Source organism: Mus caroli, unplaced genomic scaffold (assembly GCF_978045245.1).
Source record: "Mus caroli unplaced genomic scaffold, Mus_caroli_1 scaffold_15, whole genome shotgun sequence".
In the NCBI taxonomy this organism is placed as follows: Eukaryota; Metazoa; Chordata; class Mammalia; order Rodentia; family Muridae; genus Mus; species Mus caroli.
Window position 1 is genome coordinate 61,723,769 of NW_028227270.1, and position 20,667 is coordinate 61,744,435.

The window sequence follows — 20,667 nt, forward strand, 5'->3', positions numbered from 1 at the left end:
CAGGGTAGCACCTGACAGCATCACTGTACATGCATCGCACACAGCAGCCTTAATTTACGTCTTCTCCCTTTCAAAATGCCGGGCAGTGGTGGCGCACGCCTTTAATCCTAGCACTTGGGAGGCGGAGGCAGGCAGATTTCTGTGTTCGAGGCCAGCCTGGTCTACAGACTGAGTTCCAGGACATCCAGGGTTATAGAGAAAAACCCTGTCTCGAAAACAATCAAAAAAAAAAATGCCATTGTACAGAACAGCCCAGTATGGCATGCACAGGGCAGGAGGAGGTGTGTGCTTTCTTAGTTTTGCTCTTGTACTTTCAGCGAGTGCAAACATTGATTTCAATGAATACACAGGGGTCTGAACAATGAACACTCAGCCATTGGAGGCAATGGGTATAGTTACCAGCTGAGTAAAACACCCATTGCTTTGGTTGCTACATGGTGCTTTTAATGTTTAAAAATGAGACTGATGCTGCTGGGGGCAGGGGGAGTGTATGTATACCTTGAGTCCCAATACAGAGGCAGGCAGATCTCTGAGTTGGAGGCCAGTTGGTCTACATAGTGAGTTCCAGGACAGCCAAGGTTACACAGAGAAACCCTGTGTTGAAAACAAAGTAAGAAAGAAACAAAAATGAGATTTGGGGACTCCAAGAAGAAAACGGCCCAGAGGAGTTGGGAGACACAGCTACTTCTAACAAATCAGGACTTGAAATCACTCTAGACGATAAAAAATCCAGTTCTGGGAAAGGGGAAAGAATTTTCACCTCTTTTTTCTGATCGCATGGCTTGTTTCCAGATTGAGAGCAATAAGCCACATGTAGTTCATAGCAAGGGACCACCATCGTTTCTGATAGACCCATAACTCCAGTCAGCTCTGATGTTCCATAACAAGCTGGACTCCCATTGGTTCTGAGAGCTTTATCTCCACAGGCTGCAGGTTTCATATAAGATCAACCTGTAGTCTGGATGTGACCATCTGGGGCATCTTAGGGTCAAAGTTATATGTGCAGCTGCCTCAGGTATCAAATTTTTATGGTGAGGTTGGAGAATGGGAAAGAGTAATTACTGTGTGTATCTTTGTGTGGGGTTGGGGAGAGGTGAGATGGAGTCTGGGTTGAACCCACAATCCTCTACTCTCTCTCAGGTGTACCCCATCATATCTAGCATACCATATCTTTAAAGATTTATTTATTTACTATGTATACAGTGTTCTGCTTACATATATGCCTACACTACACACCAGAAGAGGACACCAGATCTCATTATATATGGTTGTGGTTGCTGGGAATTGAACTCAGGACCTCTGAAAGAGCAGCCAGTGCTCTTAACCTCTGAGCCATCTCTCCCAACTCCACACCATATCTTATAATCAGACCGTAGAGTCCTCTCCGTTCCCAGGTGATAGGCTCAAAAATAACCACATACTGTGTCTTTAGCCAATGGGTAGAAAACACACGGGGTTATGGTTTCTGTCCCAGGCTGCGGATTGAAGCAGGGTCTGTTGCTAGCTCCAAGACTGTAGGTAGCATTTACTGGCAGCTGCAAGAATGTGAGCTGTCAGTCAAGTTTCTGTAATTACAGTAAAGCAACCAGAAGCAATGCATAAGCAAACAGGCAAGCTTGTATAACAGTCGAATCATTTCCTACACTAGAATTTGACATTTTAAAAAGACTTCATTATTACATGTGTGTGTGTGTGGGGTATCCTAGTGCCACAGTGCCAAAGGTCAGGGGTTGATTCTCTCCTTCCACCATTCTTAACACAAAACTTGGGTCTTCAGACTTGCTTCCCAACCTGATTTTTTTTCCCTAAGACAGAGTCTTATCACTGGCCCTGCCTAGCTGAGACTCACCACCTAAACCACGCTGGTCTCAAGCTTGCTGCAGCCCTGTCTCCGCCTCTGAGCGCGCCATTGCCACACCCAGCCTTAAATCAGAATTTCATGTGACTTTCATGTGACAGAAAATATCCTTCCCTGTGTGTAATAGAAAGTATAAGGGAAAGCTAACTGGAGGAGGAAGAATGAGAATCAGCTGAAGGTGGGAGGGCAACGAGGCTGTGGGGGAGGGGAACCAACCAGAACACACTAGGACAAATGCATATGAAGATGCCATGGTAAAGCCCATCACTTTTGTATTACGGTCTGAAAACATTAATTTAATGTTTTTTTTAAAAATGAAGTATTCTTCCCTTTATTCTTTTTAATTTATCCAATAACCTAAAGCACACTCTTAAGCCATATAAAAATGGGTAGTGGGTTGGATTAAGCTCGTATGTTGTAGTTTGATGACTTGGAACAGGGAAAACCCTATTTGAACCCACATGATAGGTTCCTATAAGTCTGTAAGTGTTATCCGGGGTCTAGTAGGAAAATAAAGGCCACGAGCTTCATTAAGAAATCGGCAAAATACAACGGTCACTTTAGCAACTATTGATAAAATCATCACCCAGGTAAGGCCTGTAGGAAGAGGGGTTCCCCTACTTCTATGTCTACTGTCTCCCAGTATCAAACTTTATCATTCTAGTTCTTCACTAATGAGAAGCTGCATGACCATAATGAAGAAGGAGAAGAAGAAGAAGAAGAAGAAGAAGAAGAAGAAGAAGAAGAAGAAGAAGAAGAAGAAGAAGAAGAAGAAGAAGAAGAAGAAGAAGAAGAAGAAGAAGAAGAAGAAGAAGATGGAGGAGGAGAACAAGACGAAGAAGGAGCTATACAGTGAGTGTGTGGTTCATTTAAAATACCTTTAAGAAGTATACATAGGGAGTGAACAGTCTCCTTCCACGCGCAATTCTGTTCTTGAGGTTTGGAGATCCTCGGGGTAAAGGGGGGGGGGCGGCAGTGAAAGGCTCTGCAGGCCAGACCTGCACCTGATTCTCATCCTTTTATTGTCTTTCCCCGTATCTCAAGTTTCCCCAGGCGGAATACGAAGTCATGCATACTGTATCTTCCACATGCCTGGCGTAGATGCAGCAACACCTGCCTAGCCCCCGACGCCGTCCACAGGAAGTAGGCGATTTTGCAAAGGACTACAGAGAAAACGGCGGGTTCCCGTTTGTGATGAGAAATCTATGCTGAGCATCCCTGGAAAGAGGAAGGGGGTGGGCGTGCTCAAAAAGAGGCCTCACCCCGCCCTTCTGCCCGCCCCTCCTGCTCCACCTCAACCAGGTTCCAGCCCAAGTCATTTAAAAGGTTATTGGAAAGGTTTCCTAACTGAGGTAGCAGCAGGTGGCCCTCTGACATAGCAGAGGTGGTGCTCTCTCTCTCTGTCTCTGGGCAGAGGATGTCCAGGGCAGACCCGGGAAAGAATTCGGAGCCCAGTGAGAGCAAGATGAGCCTGGAGCTGAGGCCAACAGCCCCCAGCGACCTGGGCCGGAGCAATGAAGCCTTTCAGGTGAGCAGGGCTAAAGGGGACCAAATAACCCGCTGTTATGAGAGTAGTAACGAGAGCCTAGCAGAGCCGTGGGCTCCCTGCGGTGCAGCAAGAATGTTAATTCTTTTATGGGTACGCTTTAAGCCCTTTTTTTTTTCCAACTTGGACTCGTCTGGGTTGGTAAACCTGAAAAGTCTCTTTCAAAGTCTAGTCTTGATCTGGACTGCCCTCCTCACTCCAGAAACAAGCTGCCTTCCTCTCCCTTTCTTGCCCCTGGACTCACAAGTTTCAGGATTTATGCTCAGGTTCCTTCTCCGAGACCTAGGCAGGGGAGAACAGGCACCTCAGCCCAGGTGGAATGGAGCCAGGATGGCCTACTTATGCAAAGCATGTCCTCAGCCACACTGCCTAGTGATTAATACACCCAGTATCGGGGCTGGGTGCCACAGGTGGCCCGTGAGGGAGGCCGGTCCCTGAGCTGTAATACCCCGCCTGCCAGGAACCTGGATTTGAGTTGCTCCTTATTTGACATGCAACACTAGAGCTTTGAAAAGACAGGGAAGGCTCAGTTACCCTTGGGTTTCCTGGGCACTTAATGGGCAGAACATAATTTTTAAATAATAACACAAGTGGCGGGCAAAAGTGCCTGCATAAGCCTGGTCTCCTCCCCGACTCCTGGCCTTTAGTCACAACGGTGCCCAACCCATAGTTTATAGGTATAAGGAAATTAAACTGATAAAAGACAAGTTGATGGGAAGGGGGTGGGGGAGCGTGTAATCTCTACCAGCGTTTTAAATTTCACATGCATCTGTGTCTCAGAAATAAAGAGGCAGCGTGTCCACACGAGTCAACTCCAGGGCATATATGCAGTACTGTTTATGTGTAGTGTGCACAGTACCGTTTATGTGTAGTGTGGAGAGCCAAGCAGAAAAGACAAGAGGCTGGGGCTTTAGGGTCCCAATAAATTAATGCAAAATGATTAGAAATGTTTGGAGAGTTAGTGGAAGTCAGGGGGCATTGTCTCCAGGTTTATTTGTGCAGACTTGTCTCGGAACCGTGTCTGCTGACCCCTCTTCCCTGAGTGCAGGATGGAAGGGAAATCTGTGGGCTTCATTAGGAAGACCAGAAGGGTGGAGGCTGCTTTTGGTTCAATGTCTTCAGCTCAACACATTCTAATGTGACACTGGCTTACTTGGAATCTGGCGTAGCCTGATTCCCCTCATAAGCATGAGGTAGGGAAGGAGCACCTCAGACTTGAGAGCTGCCATTCAGAAGAGAGCCAGGGTTGGTGTAGGAGACAAAGTGAACAGTCAAAGTGGAAGTGATTTAGGGGGAAAGAGGATCTGAGGAGATCTTTGTCACCAGCAGCTGGCCGCACAGACAGAATGTGCAGTCGGGATTCCATTTATTTAAACCCTGTTGCTCTATCCCAGCAGGACATAGCCAGGTTTCGGTGTTCTTAGCTGGTAAGCCAAGCCCAGCATTCTACCACTGCCCAGACACCATCCTGGCAAACAGAGTTCGAGCCACTCTTTCCGAAGCTTGTTTTACCAGAGCTTTGTAAACTCGCATTTATTGGGCAGACTCATTAGGTGCCCCCCTTACTATGATGGCCCACACTAAGAGGGAAGGGGGATCAGTTCAAGGAGACAGCCATAGCTTCTGCCCTCAAAAAACAGAGCAGGGCAGTAATCCACAGGAAGATACAACAGAAAACGACAATCAGTGTGGAGTTGGAGCTGAACCCACTGGGGAGCCATGAGGGTACCGTGGTGTCGTGAGACTTCAGGTGGGGCTGCCTACTGAGCAGAGGAGGGGTCAGTGGAGCAAGAGAGGCAGTAGGCTCCAGAGGCTTAGGGGTATAAGAGAGAGTGACATGCCTGCACTGGGGGTGGGGCGGGCGTGCAGGGTGAGGAGGAGAGTGGTATCCCCCACAATGTGGTCCATATGAGCTAATGTGCTTAAGAGGACGTCTGCATTGCCAGGTTATCACAGGTGCTTCTCATGACCTTGTTGAAGGATGAGTGTGTGTGGAGATAGGGAATGAGCTACTTGCTCCAGGGTGGGGACAGGGTGTAAGAGACGGTCCCTTGGAACTTCTGGTTTTCCTCTGTTAGATAGGATCAGAATGCTCCCTATGTCAGGGCTGTTGAGAAAATCCACTGTGTGAATCTCCCACTCCATAAAGAAGTGTGTAGGACATACGTACGTGCTCTTGAGGTGCAGTAACCTTGGCTACAGAAAGTGGAGTTTTCTAATCCAGGATGTCAGCTTGGAAGACACTCCTCTTGTCTAGCAAGGACATCCAAGAGAAAGGCTGTCACAAGGTAAGGAGTGAGTTCCTCTTGAAGCCAGTTGGTTGGGATTCCAAGTGTCTCCATCAAGTGTAATTACACCAGCGAGGCTTAAAGAATGAGGAAGATAGAGAGGACTGGGAGAAGGAAGCAGAGAGAGTGACCCACCAAGAACGCTGAGCAGAGTCATGTGTGATCGGGAACGGGAGACAACCACAGCATCAACCGAAGCCACAAAGCAGAGAAGCGGGAAGGACAAGACACCACAGTCCTCGCTGGCCCACAGAGCTGATCACAGGTTAACCCTGTCCTGCTTGCGGTTATCCTTAACCTCCAGTTATGAATACCATACAGCATCTGTGCTGCTTTTAAACCTTACAGCCAGAAGCACAAAATGCATCCTTCGCCTTTCTTCAAATGAATAGAATTAGGCAGAATGAAGATGAAGTCTTCGTGCCAGCCTCCATGGCAGTCCTAAGATTTAGCTGTGATGTTATGGGTGACTCTTCAGTTCCCCGAAGTTGCTTCAACATAAGGTTTCTGTCCCGTACATATTAATGTGAATGGATGTGGTATTATCAGGTTGGGGATTTTCTTGGAGTTTCTAAAACTCATGTAGAATTGGGCACACTCATACACCCTCCTGGAACACCAGAAACAGCTTACTCTAGGTTGGGCATAGCAGTGGAGTCTCTGGGGCATTGAGACATAGCTGTGCTGTTTGTGGTTGCTGCCCTGGTGTTTTGTTTTGTTTTGAGGCATGGTCTCCTGTAGCCCAGGCTAGCTTTGGACTCTCCATTTACTTGAAGATGCTGGGATGAGGGGTGTGGAGGTCACCATGCTTGAATTAAACGATGTGGGGTCAATGATAGGACTTCATGCATGCAGAGCAAGCACACCACCAAGTCCAGATACTTTCAACGTCCACTAATAATGCCAAACTGGCTTCCTACATGTTCATGCTAATTTAGACCCATCGGAAGGGTGTGAGGTCTTGTTTTTTCTGTCCAGCTTCATCAGTTTTCAGATGACTTTGTAAGTTCAGCCAGTCTAGTAAGTGTGGACCAACACAATTCCACAATTATCAATCAACACAGCATACTGGCCAGTTTTTTATGTTGTTGTGGGGTTTTGTTGTTGTTGTTTGTTAGACAATTTTGTTGTGGTGCAAAAATCCTCTTTCCACAGACCTACACAGTATAGACCAGGCTCTGGACTCACTCAAGTGAGGTGTGATGAGCAAGTACAAATGCCAGTTGCTAGTGTAGACAGCCTCCCTTTGTGAATTGAAAGATCTAACCCTAACAGCAGAAAGTGCAGTCGAGGGGCTAGAGAGATGGCTTAGCAGAAAAGATGGCTCCTGCCAAGCCTGGTGACGGTGACTGAGTTCCATCCATGGTAGAAGAAAAGGGACTCTAGCTAGATGTCCTCTGTCCTACACAGGTGACCCTCAGATCCTATGATTGCTCTGAAGTCAGCTGAGCTAGGTATGGCTGTACCTGTCCACAGTCCCCACACTCAGAGGCTGAGGCAGGAGAATCATTGAGTTTGAGGCCAGCCTGGGCTACATGGACAGCCCTACGGTTCAATGGTTGAAGGCTTGCCTGCCCCACACAAGGGACAGAGTTCCATGCCCAGCACCACAGACAATGCCAAAACACAAACAAAATGTTGGGTGGGACCCACTTAGGCAAGGCTTGGAGCAGGACCAGAGTCCGGTAATTCACCTCCAGTCTGCACACAGAGCACGGGCTGAGTGACTCAGTGCATGGGCTGGGGACCCAGCCAGGCAGGTTTAGAAAGCCTGCTCAGCAGAGATCACACTGGAGAGGTCACAGAAGTCCTGTCAGGGATGAGGGCTGCTGAAAGGCAGGTATAGATGAGTTCACGGTTGGGTGGAATCCCAGAGACTGGGGAGAAAGGGCATCACCATAAGGGGTCACATGCAGGCTCCTCAGGGGGTTGGGTTCTCAAAGCTCAGGACAAGCTTGGCTGGAGAGGCCTTTCCATAAAATGCAGGGCAGGATAGTGACTTGTTTTTGTTGTTTGTTTGGTTTGGGTTTGGTTTGCTTGTTTCTTTGTTTTTCCGAGGTAGGGGTTTCGCTCTGTAGCCCTGGCTGTCCTTCTAGACCTCAATTTGTAGACCACGCCGGCCTCTACAACATGTCAACCTGTTCCCTCTCACCTTCCTCTCCAGCTATTTACTTATTTGGGTAAAGAAAGGTTTTTTGTTTGTTTGTTTGTTTGTTTAAGGGTCTGCTGTTTGCTAAAGTGGGCACGAGTGTGTGCCTACTTTAACTTACATCTGGGCAGAAAGAACCCATGGGACTAAAATCAGAATCACAGCCATGACGCCCTCAGGAAGAGCTCTCAGGCTTAGGCCTTGGTTCAAACACTCCTGAAGTGATTCCTTCAGAGGCAAGCCTCCTGCTCCTTAGGGATTAATTAGGCCGAGAATACAGAGCAGGCTCCACTGGTCACCACTTCCCTAGGCAGTGTTTCTATGTCCTGCCATCGCCCGCACTTGCATTTCTAAGTTAGGTACCTCTTTTTTTCCTTCCTATTTATATTTCTTTATCAGACTATTAGACAGCTGCCGATTTTGATCTTTTGAACATGCCACCGTTTGGTTGCATTGTTGTACTCTGTTGTACTAGCTTCTGTCTCACACGCCTTCATTCCGCTCTTGGATTCCTCTGCTTGTGAGTCACCCAGGTCCTTGCACGTGTTAGAAAGCAGACTCCAGCCCTCACCCTCCTAAGCATCCTTCGTCCATCCAATTCAGTTTGCTGCTCTTTTCCTAGTTTCTTTCTGTGAAAGGCCAGGTCATTGGTTAAAGATCGTTTTACGACTTATTTTATGTGTATGCATGCATGTCTGGGTACCATGCACATACCTGCTGTGCTCTGAGGCCAGGAGAGAATGTCAGACCCCCTGGAATTGTAATTGCCTGTGGGTACTGCAGTCCAACCTGGTCCTCTGGAAGAGCAGACAGTGCTCTTTAACTGCTGAGCCATCTCTCCAGCCCATGATTTAAGATCTATCTCCTTGTGATGCAAGCAACTCTGGATTTCCTTCTAGCCACTACTTTGCCATTGTCTTATAAGTCGTGTGTATTTGTTTTTAATTTATTTTTAAAACAGTGTCTTACTGAGCGTTACTATTGCGATGATAAAACATCGTGGACAGAAGTAAGTTGGGGAGGAAAGGTTTATTTGGCTTACACTTCCACATCACCGTTCATCATCAGAAGGAAATCTGGACAGGAACTCAACCTGTGCAGGAACCTGGCGGCAGGAGCTGATGTAGAGGCCGTGGAAGGGTACTCCTCACTTGCTTGTTTCTCATGCCTTGCTCAGCCTGCTTCCTTATAGACCCTGGGACCACTAACCCAGGGGTGACCCCACCCACAATGGGCTGGGCCCTCTCACATCAATCACTAATTAAGAAAATGTCCTTACAGGCTTACCAAAACCTTATTTTTTTTTGGAGGAATCTTGTCAATTGAGGCCCTTTCCTCTCCAGTGGCTCTAGCTTGGCCAAGTTAACATACATCTAGCCAGAACAGACAGGGTGTCACTATGTAGCTCTGAGGGGTCTGAAACTCATGATGTGAATTAAACTGGCCTTGAACTCAGAAACCTACCTGGCTGCACCTCTAAATACTGGGACTAAAGGCATGTGTTATCATGGCCAGCCATAGATTTTTAGATAGTCCCCTCTCCCTACTCCCTTTTTTGAGACAAGATCTCATGTAACCCAAGCTGGCTTTGAGTTTGCTATGCAGCTGAGGGTGGCTTTGAACCTCCTGTCTCAGCCCCATCCCTGAATCCTGCCCAATGCTGGAATTTCTGGTGTGGCAGCCACACCCAGTTTATGAGATGTTGGCGCTGGAAGCCAGGGCTGAAGACTGCTGAGAAAACTCTACCACCTGATCTATATGCCCCCAGCCTGCTGAACCTCTCTGTCAATATTCTCTAGTTGGAATTCTAGTAGAGAGTCCAGGCTTTTTAAAAGCTTGATTTCCTTCAGCTTTCTGAACACATTTAAAATAGATACTGTAGTGTGTTTGCCGACTAAGTCTGACATCGAGTCCTTCTGAGCATTTCTACCTGCCACTCCTTTCCCTGATATGAGCTATCACATCTGTGTGTTTCAAAAGTTTTTATTTAAAATTGAGCTTTCTAAAATACAATCTGGCAGTTTCTAAAAATTAGTTTCTCATGGGTCATTAGGGTTTTGTTTATTTTGTTTTTGTCTTTGAGACAGGGGCTTCCTTTGTGGCTCTGGCAGGCCTTGAACCTGCAATGAACTTATTTCCGCCTCCTGGGCATTCTGTTGTTACTAGTTTTCGTGACTTGACTAAATTATTTCTTTGTAATCAGTCTTCCTGGTCATGTGCTATGTGTGATAGTCCCAGGATTTCTGAGGCTCTTGGAAGTCTGTGGACTGGGAAGAGCATTTGCCTGGTGCTCACTCCTAAAACCCTGGTTTCAGTTCACAAAGGAGGGGAAGAGGGGGAGGAGTGTCCCATTACCACCACACACACACACACACACACACACACACACACACACACACACACACACACCTACCTTTCAAAGTTCTTTTTGAGGGGCTGGTGAGATGGCTCAGTGGGTAAGAGCACCCGACTACTCTTCCGAAGGTCCAGAGTTCAAATCCCAGTAACCACATGGTGGCTCACAACCACCCCGAAATGAGATCTGACACCCTCTTCTGGTGTGTCTGAAGATAGATAGCTACAGTGTACTTACATATAATAAATAAATTAATTAATTAAAAAAAAACTAAAAACAAGACCAAAGTTCTTTTTGGACAGTTCATTCCCAGGAGCCGTTAATAAACTTAAAAACATATTAAATAGTGGCACTTTTCTGGGGGAGCACCCTCCATGGCTGCTTGGCTGGCACCTTTCCTTTGTGGCTGAGGGGCACAAGACTGTCCTGTGTCTTAACTGACTCTCTCCAAGTCAAGATTTGAGGGAGCCTCTTTTTTTTTTTTTTTTTTTGGTTTTTCAAGACAAGGTTTTTCTGTTTAGCCCTGGCTGTCCTGGAACTCACTTTGTAGACCAGGCTGGCCTTGAACTCAGAAATCTGCCTCCCTCTGCTTCCCGAGTACTGGGATTAAAGGCAAGCACCACCACGCCCAGCTAAACTGGGGAATTTGGTGACACAAGGATTTAGCAAGCAGATTGTACAGAAGCACACAGCAGACAGATCATCTTGTCAGAATGTCTCAAGATATCTTGGGATTCCCTGGCAGAAACCCTTATCAGAGTAGACTACATCCAAGGTGTGAATCAAATTCCACAAGGCAGGGACCATGTCAAATTCCAGACACAGTTAAAGCACCTTCAACCTGAATTGTGCAGCAAACAGAAAAGAACGTATTCTGACCTTATAACAAAGTTGGTTTTCCCTTTAAGATGGAGGCAGGCTGGCCCAGCCCATGGATGCTAGGAAGGGAAGTCCAGGCCTCTACAGCAACTGTTCTTGCTCTCACAGAGCCACTCTCCAGCCCACACACCTGTGTTTTTGTTTTACTTTGCTTCTGAGAGCCAAAACTGTTTAAAGTGTGACCTACAAATTCAGCAGAAGTTATTGAGCCCTGACACTGTGCCAGCCATTAGACTGGGAGCCAAAAACAGAAGGCCACTGTTTGACTGTCATCAACAATGACAAATTAGTACCACTCAGTGTTGCAAAATCTGTTCCTGGCATAGAAGGGGCCCTCACCATGCCTGGGAAATCAGGGAGTCACTTTCCACCTGTGCCAAGTGAACATTTTATATACACTTTAATTCTTTCTTTTTTAAAGATTTATTTATTTATTATATGTAAGTACACTGTAGCTGTTTTCAGACACACCAGAAGAGGGCATCAGATCTCATTACGGTGGTTGTGAGCCACCATGTGGTTGCTGGGAAACTGAACTCAGGACCTTTGGAAAAACAGTCAGTGTTCTCTTACCTGCTGAGCCATCTCACCAGCCCCACTTTAATCTTTTATTCAATCCACAAACTGTACTGAGCAACTATCCCAGGCTAGACAGAAGGAAAACACTGAGCTCAGGACGTTACTGCCCGAGCTAATTTCTATGTTGTGTTTTATGAGGAAGAATCAGTGCTGGAATGGGAAGGTAGGAGGAGCAAGAAACTGGAGGAGGACAAAAAGGCAGATTGACAGCAATATAACCCATGTCTGCAGACATATCTCAGGGCAACCTGCTCACGACAAGATCCTGGCCCCACAATTCTAAAATCAGTGAAATAATTAAAATTGGGTTTCTGTATTCTGTGCACTCAAGAACATTCTAGAATAGACTAGCAAGCCCGGGGATAGTTAGATCTAAAGTAATGGTATAAATTCTCCAGGAAGTAAGGTCAGAAAGCAGCTTGCTAATGTGAGGTAAGCTCTTTATGCCACAAGAGAGTGTCAGCCACAGCCCCGAAAAGGACCAAGATGGGCAAATCTGTGACATGTTAGCCTTACCTCCCCACCTTTGAGAGACTAGCAAAGTGAAGTTGTGACCCAGTAGCCCCTCAACTTCCTTCAGTGTCCCCCCCTCCTTTCAGCTTTGTCATTTTAGAGTTTTGTGAACTTCACAACACTTCAAAGTTTTCTCTGTGTGGCCTGGCTTTCCTAGAACTAGCTCTGTAGACCAGGCTGGCCTTGAACTTGGAGATCTGCCTCTCTTTCCCAGATGCTCCCCACCCCCACCCTCTGCCAGACTTACAGGCTTGCACCACCACACCCAGCTTAAACATTTCTAATTAAAGTAACCCGAATTGAGAGTTACCATCAGATCTGATTGTGTCAGGAACACTTGAGAAGAGCAAGTTAGGGAGCCCTGGCCTTGTTAGTAAGGCCAGGAAGCTTTGAAAGGAAAAACTCACCAAGTCCCTGGCCTGTGCAGGTAAAGCAAAGGAGACAACGGAGGGGGTGCTTGGTGAACTGTAACAGGTCCAGAGGGAAGAACGGGAGCCGCCAAATGTGCCACTTCCTCTTGGCCCATGGGGCCATCCATTTCCTGGGCCATTCCCCAGCAAAGCACAGGCCCTCATGTCAGAGAGGAGGAAGACAGATCTGGGAGACCAAAGCCAGGGCAGCCCAGGGGGCAGGGAAGCCTGCGTTCAGTGCCCCAGGTACTGACTGTACTCAGTGTGGCAGAGACCTTGGCTGATATGACAAGTGGCCTCTTGCCAATGGGAAGACAGTGATAAACAGGAGGTACCGCAGATGGGAAAGAGAAAAGCTACACTCTAGGTAAGGCAGGAAAAGCAGAGGTTACACAGGCAGACTTGAGTCAGGATATGTGGCTCTGTACCCTACACACACATGCGAGGGCACACTTGAATGCACACACATATACACACACACACACACACAGAGATACACACACAGTGTATATGACAAGACACATATACACAGATGTACACAGACACATAAGCATTCACACACACATACACATGTACACAAATACACACACCTCAACACACACACACACACACGTACACACCACTCAGGCAGTTTCCTAACTTCTCTACTTGATTCTCATCCAAATGAACTCTCAGCCATTAAGAGCAGGAACCACCAGAAAAAGAGGACCAGGGTCACACTAACTCCCAATGCCGCTGGCCTCTGATGGCACCCACACTGATATGCACATCCACACAAGCAGACCCACATACAAACGCAATTAAAAATAAAAATAAACTCTTTTAAAAAAATAGGTGAGGGCTGGAAAGATGGCTCGGTGCTTAAGAGCACTTGCGGCTCTTTTTTTTGGTGGTTTTTCGAGACAGGGTTTCTCTGTGTAGCTCTGGCTGTCCTGGAACTCACTTTGTAGACCAGGCTGGCCTCGAACTCAGAAATCCGCCTGCTTCTGCCTCCCGAGTGCTGGGATTAAAGGCGTGCGCCACCACGCCCGGCTTGCACTTGCGGCTCTTGCAGGAAATATGTGTTCAGTTGTCAGCACCCACGTGGTAGCTCACATGCATCGGTCCACTTCCGGGGTCTCTGATGCCCTCCTCTGACCTCTGCAGACACCAGGCACACACACGGTGCACAAACATATCTGCAGGCAAAGTACTCATACGTAACATAAAATTAATTTTTTAAAAAGTAATTTTTAAAGTTTTTTTTTTAAAAAAGGTCAATGAATGCCCTGCATCATAGTCCTATAAAGAACCAAAAGCCCCAAAGCAATGGAGGCCCCGCCCCTTGCCACGGTGCTCCTAGGCAGTGAGTGGAAAGCGCGGACCTCAGCAGTGATCTCACACCACTTGGTACGTGCTGTTTGGGTTCAGAAGAAAGCAGGTCAAAAGTCTGAGTATGAAGTCACGCCCCTCTTGTATCAAACACTGGGGTCCGCAGTTGTGAGGCCAGGAAAGACGCTGTCCCAGCCCCCCTCCCACGTGACTCCCCGCAATACTGATCTTTGGGACCAGGCTCTTACAAACTCTCTACCAATAAGATCTGTCCTTAGCCTTTCCCTTTTTATGTGAAACCAGATCTCAGTGAGGTAGGCGCCCGTGCAGGCCTGAATGTGCGATCCTTCTGCCCCAGCCTTCTGAGTAGCTGGCACTATCCAGGGAGAGGGAACCCTGACTGAAAATTTGCCTCCTCCATCCGATTAGCTTGTGGCCGTGTTTGTGGGGCATTTTCTTTGTTGAAGCCCCCTTTTCCCAGGTGTATCAAGTTGACATCTGAAGCAAACTATGGCATGCTCCTTTCTACCTCTTTATTATTTAGACAAATGTTTTCCTTAAAATTTTTTCTGGTATGTAAGTGCATTGCATGTGTTTCTGTTTAGTCCGTATCTATTTAATCAGCAGCCCTTTTATGTGTAAGGACTTGATGGCCAAGTTAATTTAGAAACCCCTCACAGATGTAATTTGAGCTCAGTTTCACAGGACATGCAATGCAAGTTGGCCTCAAATGTGTTTGTTATTTGTTTTTGAAAGAGGAGGGAAGGAGGATAGGAAGAGAGAAGAGAGACAGAGACAGACAGACAGACAGACAGACAGAGAAACAGAGACAAAAAAAAAAACAAACTCTCGCTACGTAGCCCTAGCTGGTCTTGAACTGACTACATAGACAAATCTGGCCTCAAACCAAATTATTATAATTGTATGTTAATCACCACGAAGCAACCTTAATTTGCATGGTTTATGGCCTGTTCCAAGAGGAAGTTACAGGCTCAGAGCATCAGTGATGACTGCCACTGTCCCTTGGCACCACCTGTACCTACCCGCACTTTACCCACAATATCTTTTTGGTTTTTTTTTTTTTTTTTAAGATTTATTTACTTATTATATGAAGGTGCACTGTTGCTGTCTTCAGACACCCCAGAAGAGGGCGTCAGATCTCATTACAGATGGTTGTGATCCACCATGTGGTTGCTCAGGATTTGAACTCAGGACCTTTGGAAGAACAGTCAGTGCTCTTAACCACTGAGCCATCTCTCCAGCCCCCACCCACAATGTCTTATTCCCGTCTCTCACTGGGGCAACTCACTAAGGCATTGTGCAGGCAACGCATACCTGGAGCCCCAGCACCTGGGAGGCAGAGATCAGGGAATGGTGCGTTTGTGGCCCATCCTGTTACAGGAGATTTTTTGGGTCTAGCCTGGACTCTGCCAGGCCCAACAAGTTAGATTAAGCCACCTGTCCCCAGTGCCCTAGTGAAAGATAATGGTGATAAGCAGAGAAAGGAGACTTATTGGAGAGAGGAAGGAACCCGTCAACTTCAAGGCCATCCATTTGAGGTGTAGGAGCAAAGGGTGAGGGTTGTGTAATTAAGCACTGCTGGCCAAGATGTGGTCCCGCCCATAACTCACCCTTGACCTTCCCTGTGTCTGCTCTAGTCAAGCCTGAAGATCTGCTATCAAAACTGTGTGAAATCTCTTCCCGCTCTGGCTAGCGTGGGGGCTTCCCTGTCCCCAGCATGAGATTCCTGGAATATTTTACATTCTGTTGGATAGTTTGATAGCCAACGTGTCTCTCTTTAAGATACCTTCTCTACTGAACGTCAAAACCGTGGGCTATAGTATAAGACTCTGTTTCGAAAGAGAGAGAGAGAGAGAGAGAAAAGAAAGCTTAAAAGGGAAAAGACTTCTCACCATGACTGAGTGTGGCAAACCAAAAGGGCAATTGCAAACAAGAAAACCCACCGTAAGCTGCTCAGAAGTACTTACCCCTTTACTTTCGCTCTCCCGACATCTGATGATTTGCTGGTGCCTATTTCACATAATAAACAAGTTATATTTTTGAAATTATAGGTACAGCCAAGTTCATTCAAAGTAGCCTATGACATGGCATCTTGAAGTTGGGGGTATAGCTCACTGGCAGGGCACTTGTGTCACAAGTACAATGCCCTGGGTTTGATCCCAGCACCATGAGGAAAGGGGGGAGGAAGATGTGTACGGGCACCTTGAGTGTCTTGATAGCTGTCATTGAAACAATAGTTAAACAATCAGCTATCTAATTTATGGTGCCAGAACTCCCCAGCCACAGGAACCTTATACGCCATTCCTTCACCCATCCACAGGTGCCTCTCCCACCGTTGTACAGTTATTGGTCGTTGGAGGGATGAATGGGGATGCTTAGGAGGGAATTCAGGATACTTCTGGAACATTCAGGGCTGAGGAGAACAGTCCTTCAGCACAGCAAGAGGAAGATGGCAGTCTGAATCCAGGAGGAAATACTTGAACTGTGATAGCCCTAGGGTGGACAGGGGAACAGGGCAAGGACGTTTTAAAAAGGACTCCAGCCTTGTGTGACAAAAGCTGGATTTAGGGACACAGGAAACATTGAAACTCAGGCGTGTAGGGAGTAAATCTAAGACAAGGAAGCAGCGCAAAGAAACGGCTGGCTTCTTCGGCGAGGAAAGGTGCCTACCTGTGAATTCTTGGCCCCAGGATAAGAAGAATTTATAACAGCGCAAATATTGAAGGTGCACAGGAGGAAGACTGTAAGCCCATTTCCTGCTATACTAAAACAACCGAGATCGGATTAAAATAATAAAGTAACAGGGAGCGGGCTAAAGGGGAAAGAAATTCCTCACAGTTCTGGAGGTGGGAAATTCGTCCCGGGCTTCTGTGACAGGGGTAGGGGAGAGAGCAAGAGAGCGCCCCTCAGAGTTACGATTGCGCTTGTTGAGGTTGTGTCCACTTGACATCAATGAGAGTCAGCTGGTAAGAGACACTCTTCACTGAGGAGTTAGACTGCCCTGCAGGCAAGCCTGTGGGGCATTTCCCTTCACTAATGACTGATGTCAGAGGGCCCAGTGCACTGTAGTGAGCACTATCCCTGGGCAGGTGGACTAAGTAGGCTGAGCAAGCCACCACAAGCAAGCATTGATCTTCTGTGGTCTCTGCATCAGTTCTTGCAGTGAGATTCAGCTTCCGCCTCCTCCATGATGGACTGCCCTCAGGACGGATAAGCCAAGTAAACCCTCTCCTCCCCAGGTTGCTTTCATCAGTGTTTTATCACAGTGACAGAGAGCAAATGATAATAATTACCAAGCCACTGTCTCAGTAAAGAACCCACTCTGGCAATAAATAAGTACATAATCCATTTATCACTGGAGCCCTGATTATCTCCCAAAGGTCCCAGCTCTCAACTCTTTTCACTGAGGAGTAAGTTTCCAGCACACGAACTCTGAGGCACACATTCAGACTACAACAAACCTGGGGCACATGTTCAGACCACGGAAAAGAAGTTCAGCAGTTACACGTGGAGAATCACACTGTGGCCTGCCTATCGGGAAAAAGGCCTGGCCACACACTTGCTCTCAGAATCAGGGGCTTGGTGTTTATAGTCTTCTCTAGTCCTCTCATTTCAGAATGCATCTTAGAAGTTCTCAGGGGAATATCTTCCTTTACATCAAACAAGGCAGGCTAAATCATACTGGAAATTAGAATCAGGCAGAAATGATCATGTTTGATCCAACACAAATTATGGACGCAAAAGTCAACCAACCTTAAAAGAATGGGAGAGCCAGGCACGGCAATGCCTACTGTTGTCTCAGCACTTGAGAAGAGGAGGCAGGGGACTGTTGTCATGAGCACACTATGTAAGAAACAGACTAATGCTTTTGTTTCTTTCTGTAACATTAGACTTTATAGAATAACAATGAATCTACAAGGTAAGGTGTTCAGTGGCAACACTTTGCCACACAATGCCACTTTTCTTGGCAACCCTGCTGTGCTGGCTAGTCTATGTCAACTTGACACAAACAAGAGTCATCCAAGAGGAGGGAGCCTCGGTTGAGAAACTGCCTCCATAAGACTGAGCCGTAGGACATTTTCTTAGTTAGTGATTGATGGGTCTAAGCCAAGCCTATTGTGAGTGGAGTCACACCTGGGCTGGTGGTTCTGGGTTCCATAAGAAAGCAGGTTGAGCAAACTAGCGAGCAGCACCCCTCCGTGGCCTCTGTGTCAGCCGCTGACCTCAGCTTCCTGCCCTGCTTGAATTCTTCCCCTGATGTGGAAGTGTGAGCCAAATTACCCTTTCCTCCCTAGGTTATTTTCGGTCATGGTGTTTCAGCACAGCAATAGTAACTCTTACTACAACACCTGCTAAGGTGAATCTTGGTTCTTTTATTTATTAATTTTTAAAAATTTTTCAAGACCAGGTCTCACCATATAGCCCTGACTGACCTGAAACTCATTATATAGATCTGAATGGCCTAAGAAGGCACCTGTTTCTGCCTCCTAAGAACTTGGATTAAAAATGTGTGCCACCAGCAGGACTAGCTATGTTTTAAATTTTTATCCCTATGTATTATGTGTGTTTGTGTGAGCCTATGCCACATGAGTGCAGGTGCCCACAGAGGCCAGAAGAGGACATCAGGCCCCGTAGAGCTTGAGTTACTGGTGGTTGTGAGCCACTGTGTGATTGCTTGGAATGGGAGTTGGGTCATCTGCAAGAGCAGCAGCACTCTGAACCGCTGACCCTCTCTGCCGTGACTCATACCTAAGATTTGGTGTTGTTTGGTTTTGGTTTTTGGTTGGTTGCTTGGTTTGTTTTTTGTGGTTTGGGTTGGTTGGTTGGTTGGTTGGTTGGTTGATTTATGCAGCTCTGACTGTCCTGGAACTCACTATATAGACTAAGCTGGCCTCTACCTGTTTTTGCTTCCTGAATCCTGGCATTAAAGGCATGTGCCACCATGCCCAGCAATTAAGTTGTATTAATGTGTGAATTTTCTATTATAAATTTTCCTGTTTATAAATGTACATGTGAACCAAAAAGCTCACTTGTTTGCTTTTTAAAAAAAAAACTGGTTTATTGTAGAATTATGGTTCTATGTTCTCAACATATTAACTTGGAAAAAATATAGTCCTTACCTTATCTCAGTATGTTCTAACAACATGCCAGATTTAAAATATAAGATGGTTATTTACAAACTAATCTCATATTCCTCTCTGAAAATATTTTTTTAAGTTTTTAAAATCTATTTTTATTTCGAGTGCATGAGTGTTTTTTTGCCTGCATGTATGTGTACCAGTTGCATGTAGTAGCTGAGGAATCTAGAAAAGGGCTGGAACCCATGTTACAGACATCCATGAGCCATCATGTGGGTCTTGGGGCCTGGCTTAGGTCCTCTGCATGATCGCTTAACTGCTCTTAACTGCTGAGCTATTCCTAGCACTTATTTTAATTCTTGAAGCGGAAGCAGCAGGCTAACATGAGTATATGAACCTGTAGATAAAATCCTCAAGGCTTGCTGTATGTGTCCTTAAGTTTGAAATGACTCATTTATACACAAATGAAAGAGAATTAAATATATCCTTAACACTCAGTAAAAGTTGCAAATCATTTGCTAATGGATGTTATTCAATGCATTATATGACAATAGCGACAGCAAGTTTTAAGGTAATTGGAAAGAGGGCTTCCTGTATCCATCAACAAGCAGAGGTATGACATTTGTGTGTGTTTTAGACATAACTGAACAAAATACATTCTCCTTGTGTGTCTCCTCTTTGTCCAAAGTGGTATCTCGTGCATAATTCTATATTGCTTAGGATATTAATATAGCACTCATGCGTGAGTTTCTGTGTGAAGATTTATTTGGGTTTGAAATTATAGTCTGGGTGTCACAGACAGCAGCAGCAAAGCCATCGGTACAGATCTTTTATTTCTGAAAGTTAAAAACTCTTGTTGCACTGGGCGTGGTGGCACACGCCTTTAATCCCAGCACCCAGGAGGCAGAGGCAGGGGGATTTCTGAGTTCGAGGCCAGCCTGGTCTACAGAGTGAGTTCCAGGACAGCCAGGGCTACACAGAGAAACCCTGTCTCAAAACAAACAAACAAAAAACCTCTTGTTGCTCCCTAACCAATGTGACCAATACACATTTGCCAATTTTAAAATAACAACAGTGATCAGCTAGTTATGTTTTGCTTTTCCTTGTTGAAGTGGAATGCCTCTTAATTTACACCTACCCTATTCTACTGTTATCTTGGTTATTGTCTTTTATAATTGTCCTATATTAAAAGAAAGGAAGGGAGGGAGGGAGAGAGAGAGAGAGAGGGAGAAAGGGAAAGAAAGAGAGAGAGAAAGGAAGGAAGGAAGGAAGGAAGGAAGGAAGGAAGGAAGGAAGGAAGAAAGAAAGAAAGAAAGAAAGAAAGAAAGAAAGAAAGAAAGAAAGAAAGAAAGAAAGAAAGAAAGAAAGAAAAAGAGAGAGGAAGGAAGGAGGAAAGAAAGAAGGAAAGAGGGAAAGAAAGACAACTTAGTGGTCTACGCAGTGAGTGGATGGGGGATTCTGCATCCATACGACTTTAGCCTCCAGCCTCATCCAGACAACATCTAAGAAGCAGTCAGAGGAGAGGCTGGATTCAGCACTTTGGATATTTCTTCCCAGAAAGAACAAGGCAAGACACTTGATACCAGGATAATCAGCGAGGACTGATTTCCCTCCGTAATTGGCTTCAGTTTCTCCAGAGATGAGTGGGCCTTCTGAGGAAGAATGAGGTAACAGGGAGA

At 46.2% G+C, this 20,667-nt stretch overlaps 1 protein-coding gene across 1 annotated transcript in view; it reads left to right on the forward strand.

The window, feature by feature from the left end:
• The first annotated feature begins 3,201 nt into the window (after nucleotides 1-3,201).
• Nucleotides 3,202-20,667, forward strand: part of Slc28a3 (solute carrier family 28 member 3) — a 53,898-nt gene continuing 36,432 nt past the window's right edge. Inside the window, exon 1 of the mRNA XM_021180813.2 lies at nucleotides 3,202-3,386. Coding sequence (XP_021036472.1) covers nucleotides 3,276-3,386 — 111 coding nt within the window. The 5' untranslated portion in view covers nucleotides 3,202-3,275. The remainder of the gene's footprint in view (nucleotides 3,387-20,667) is intronic.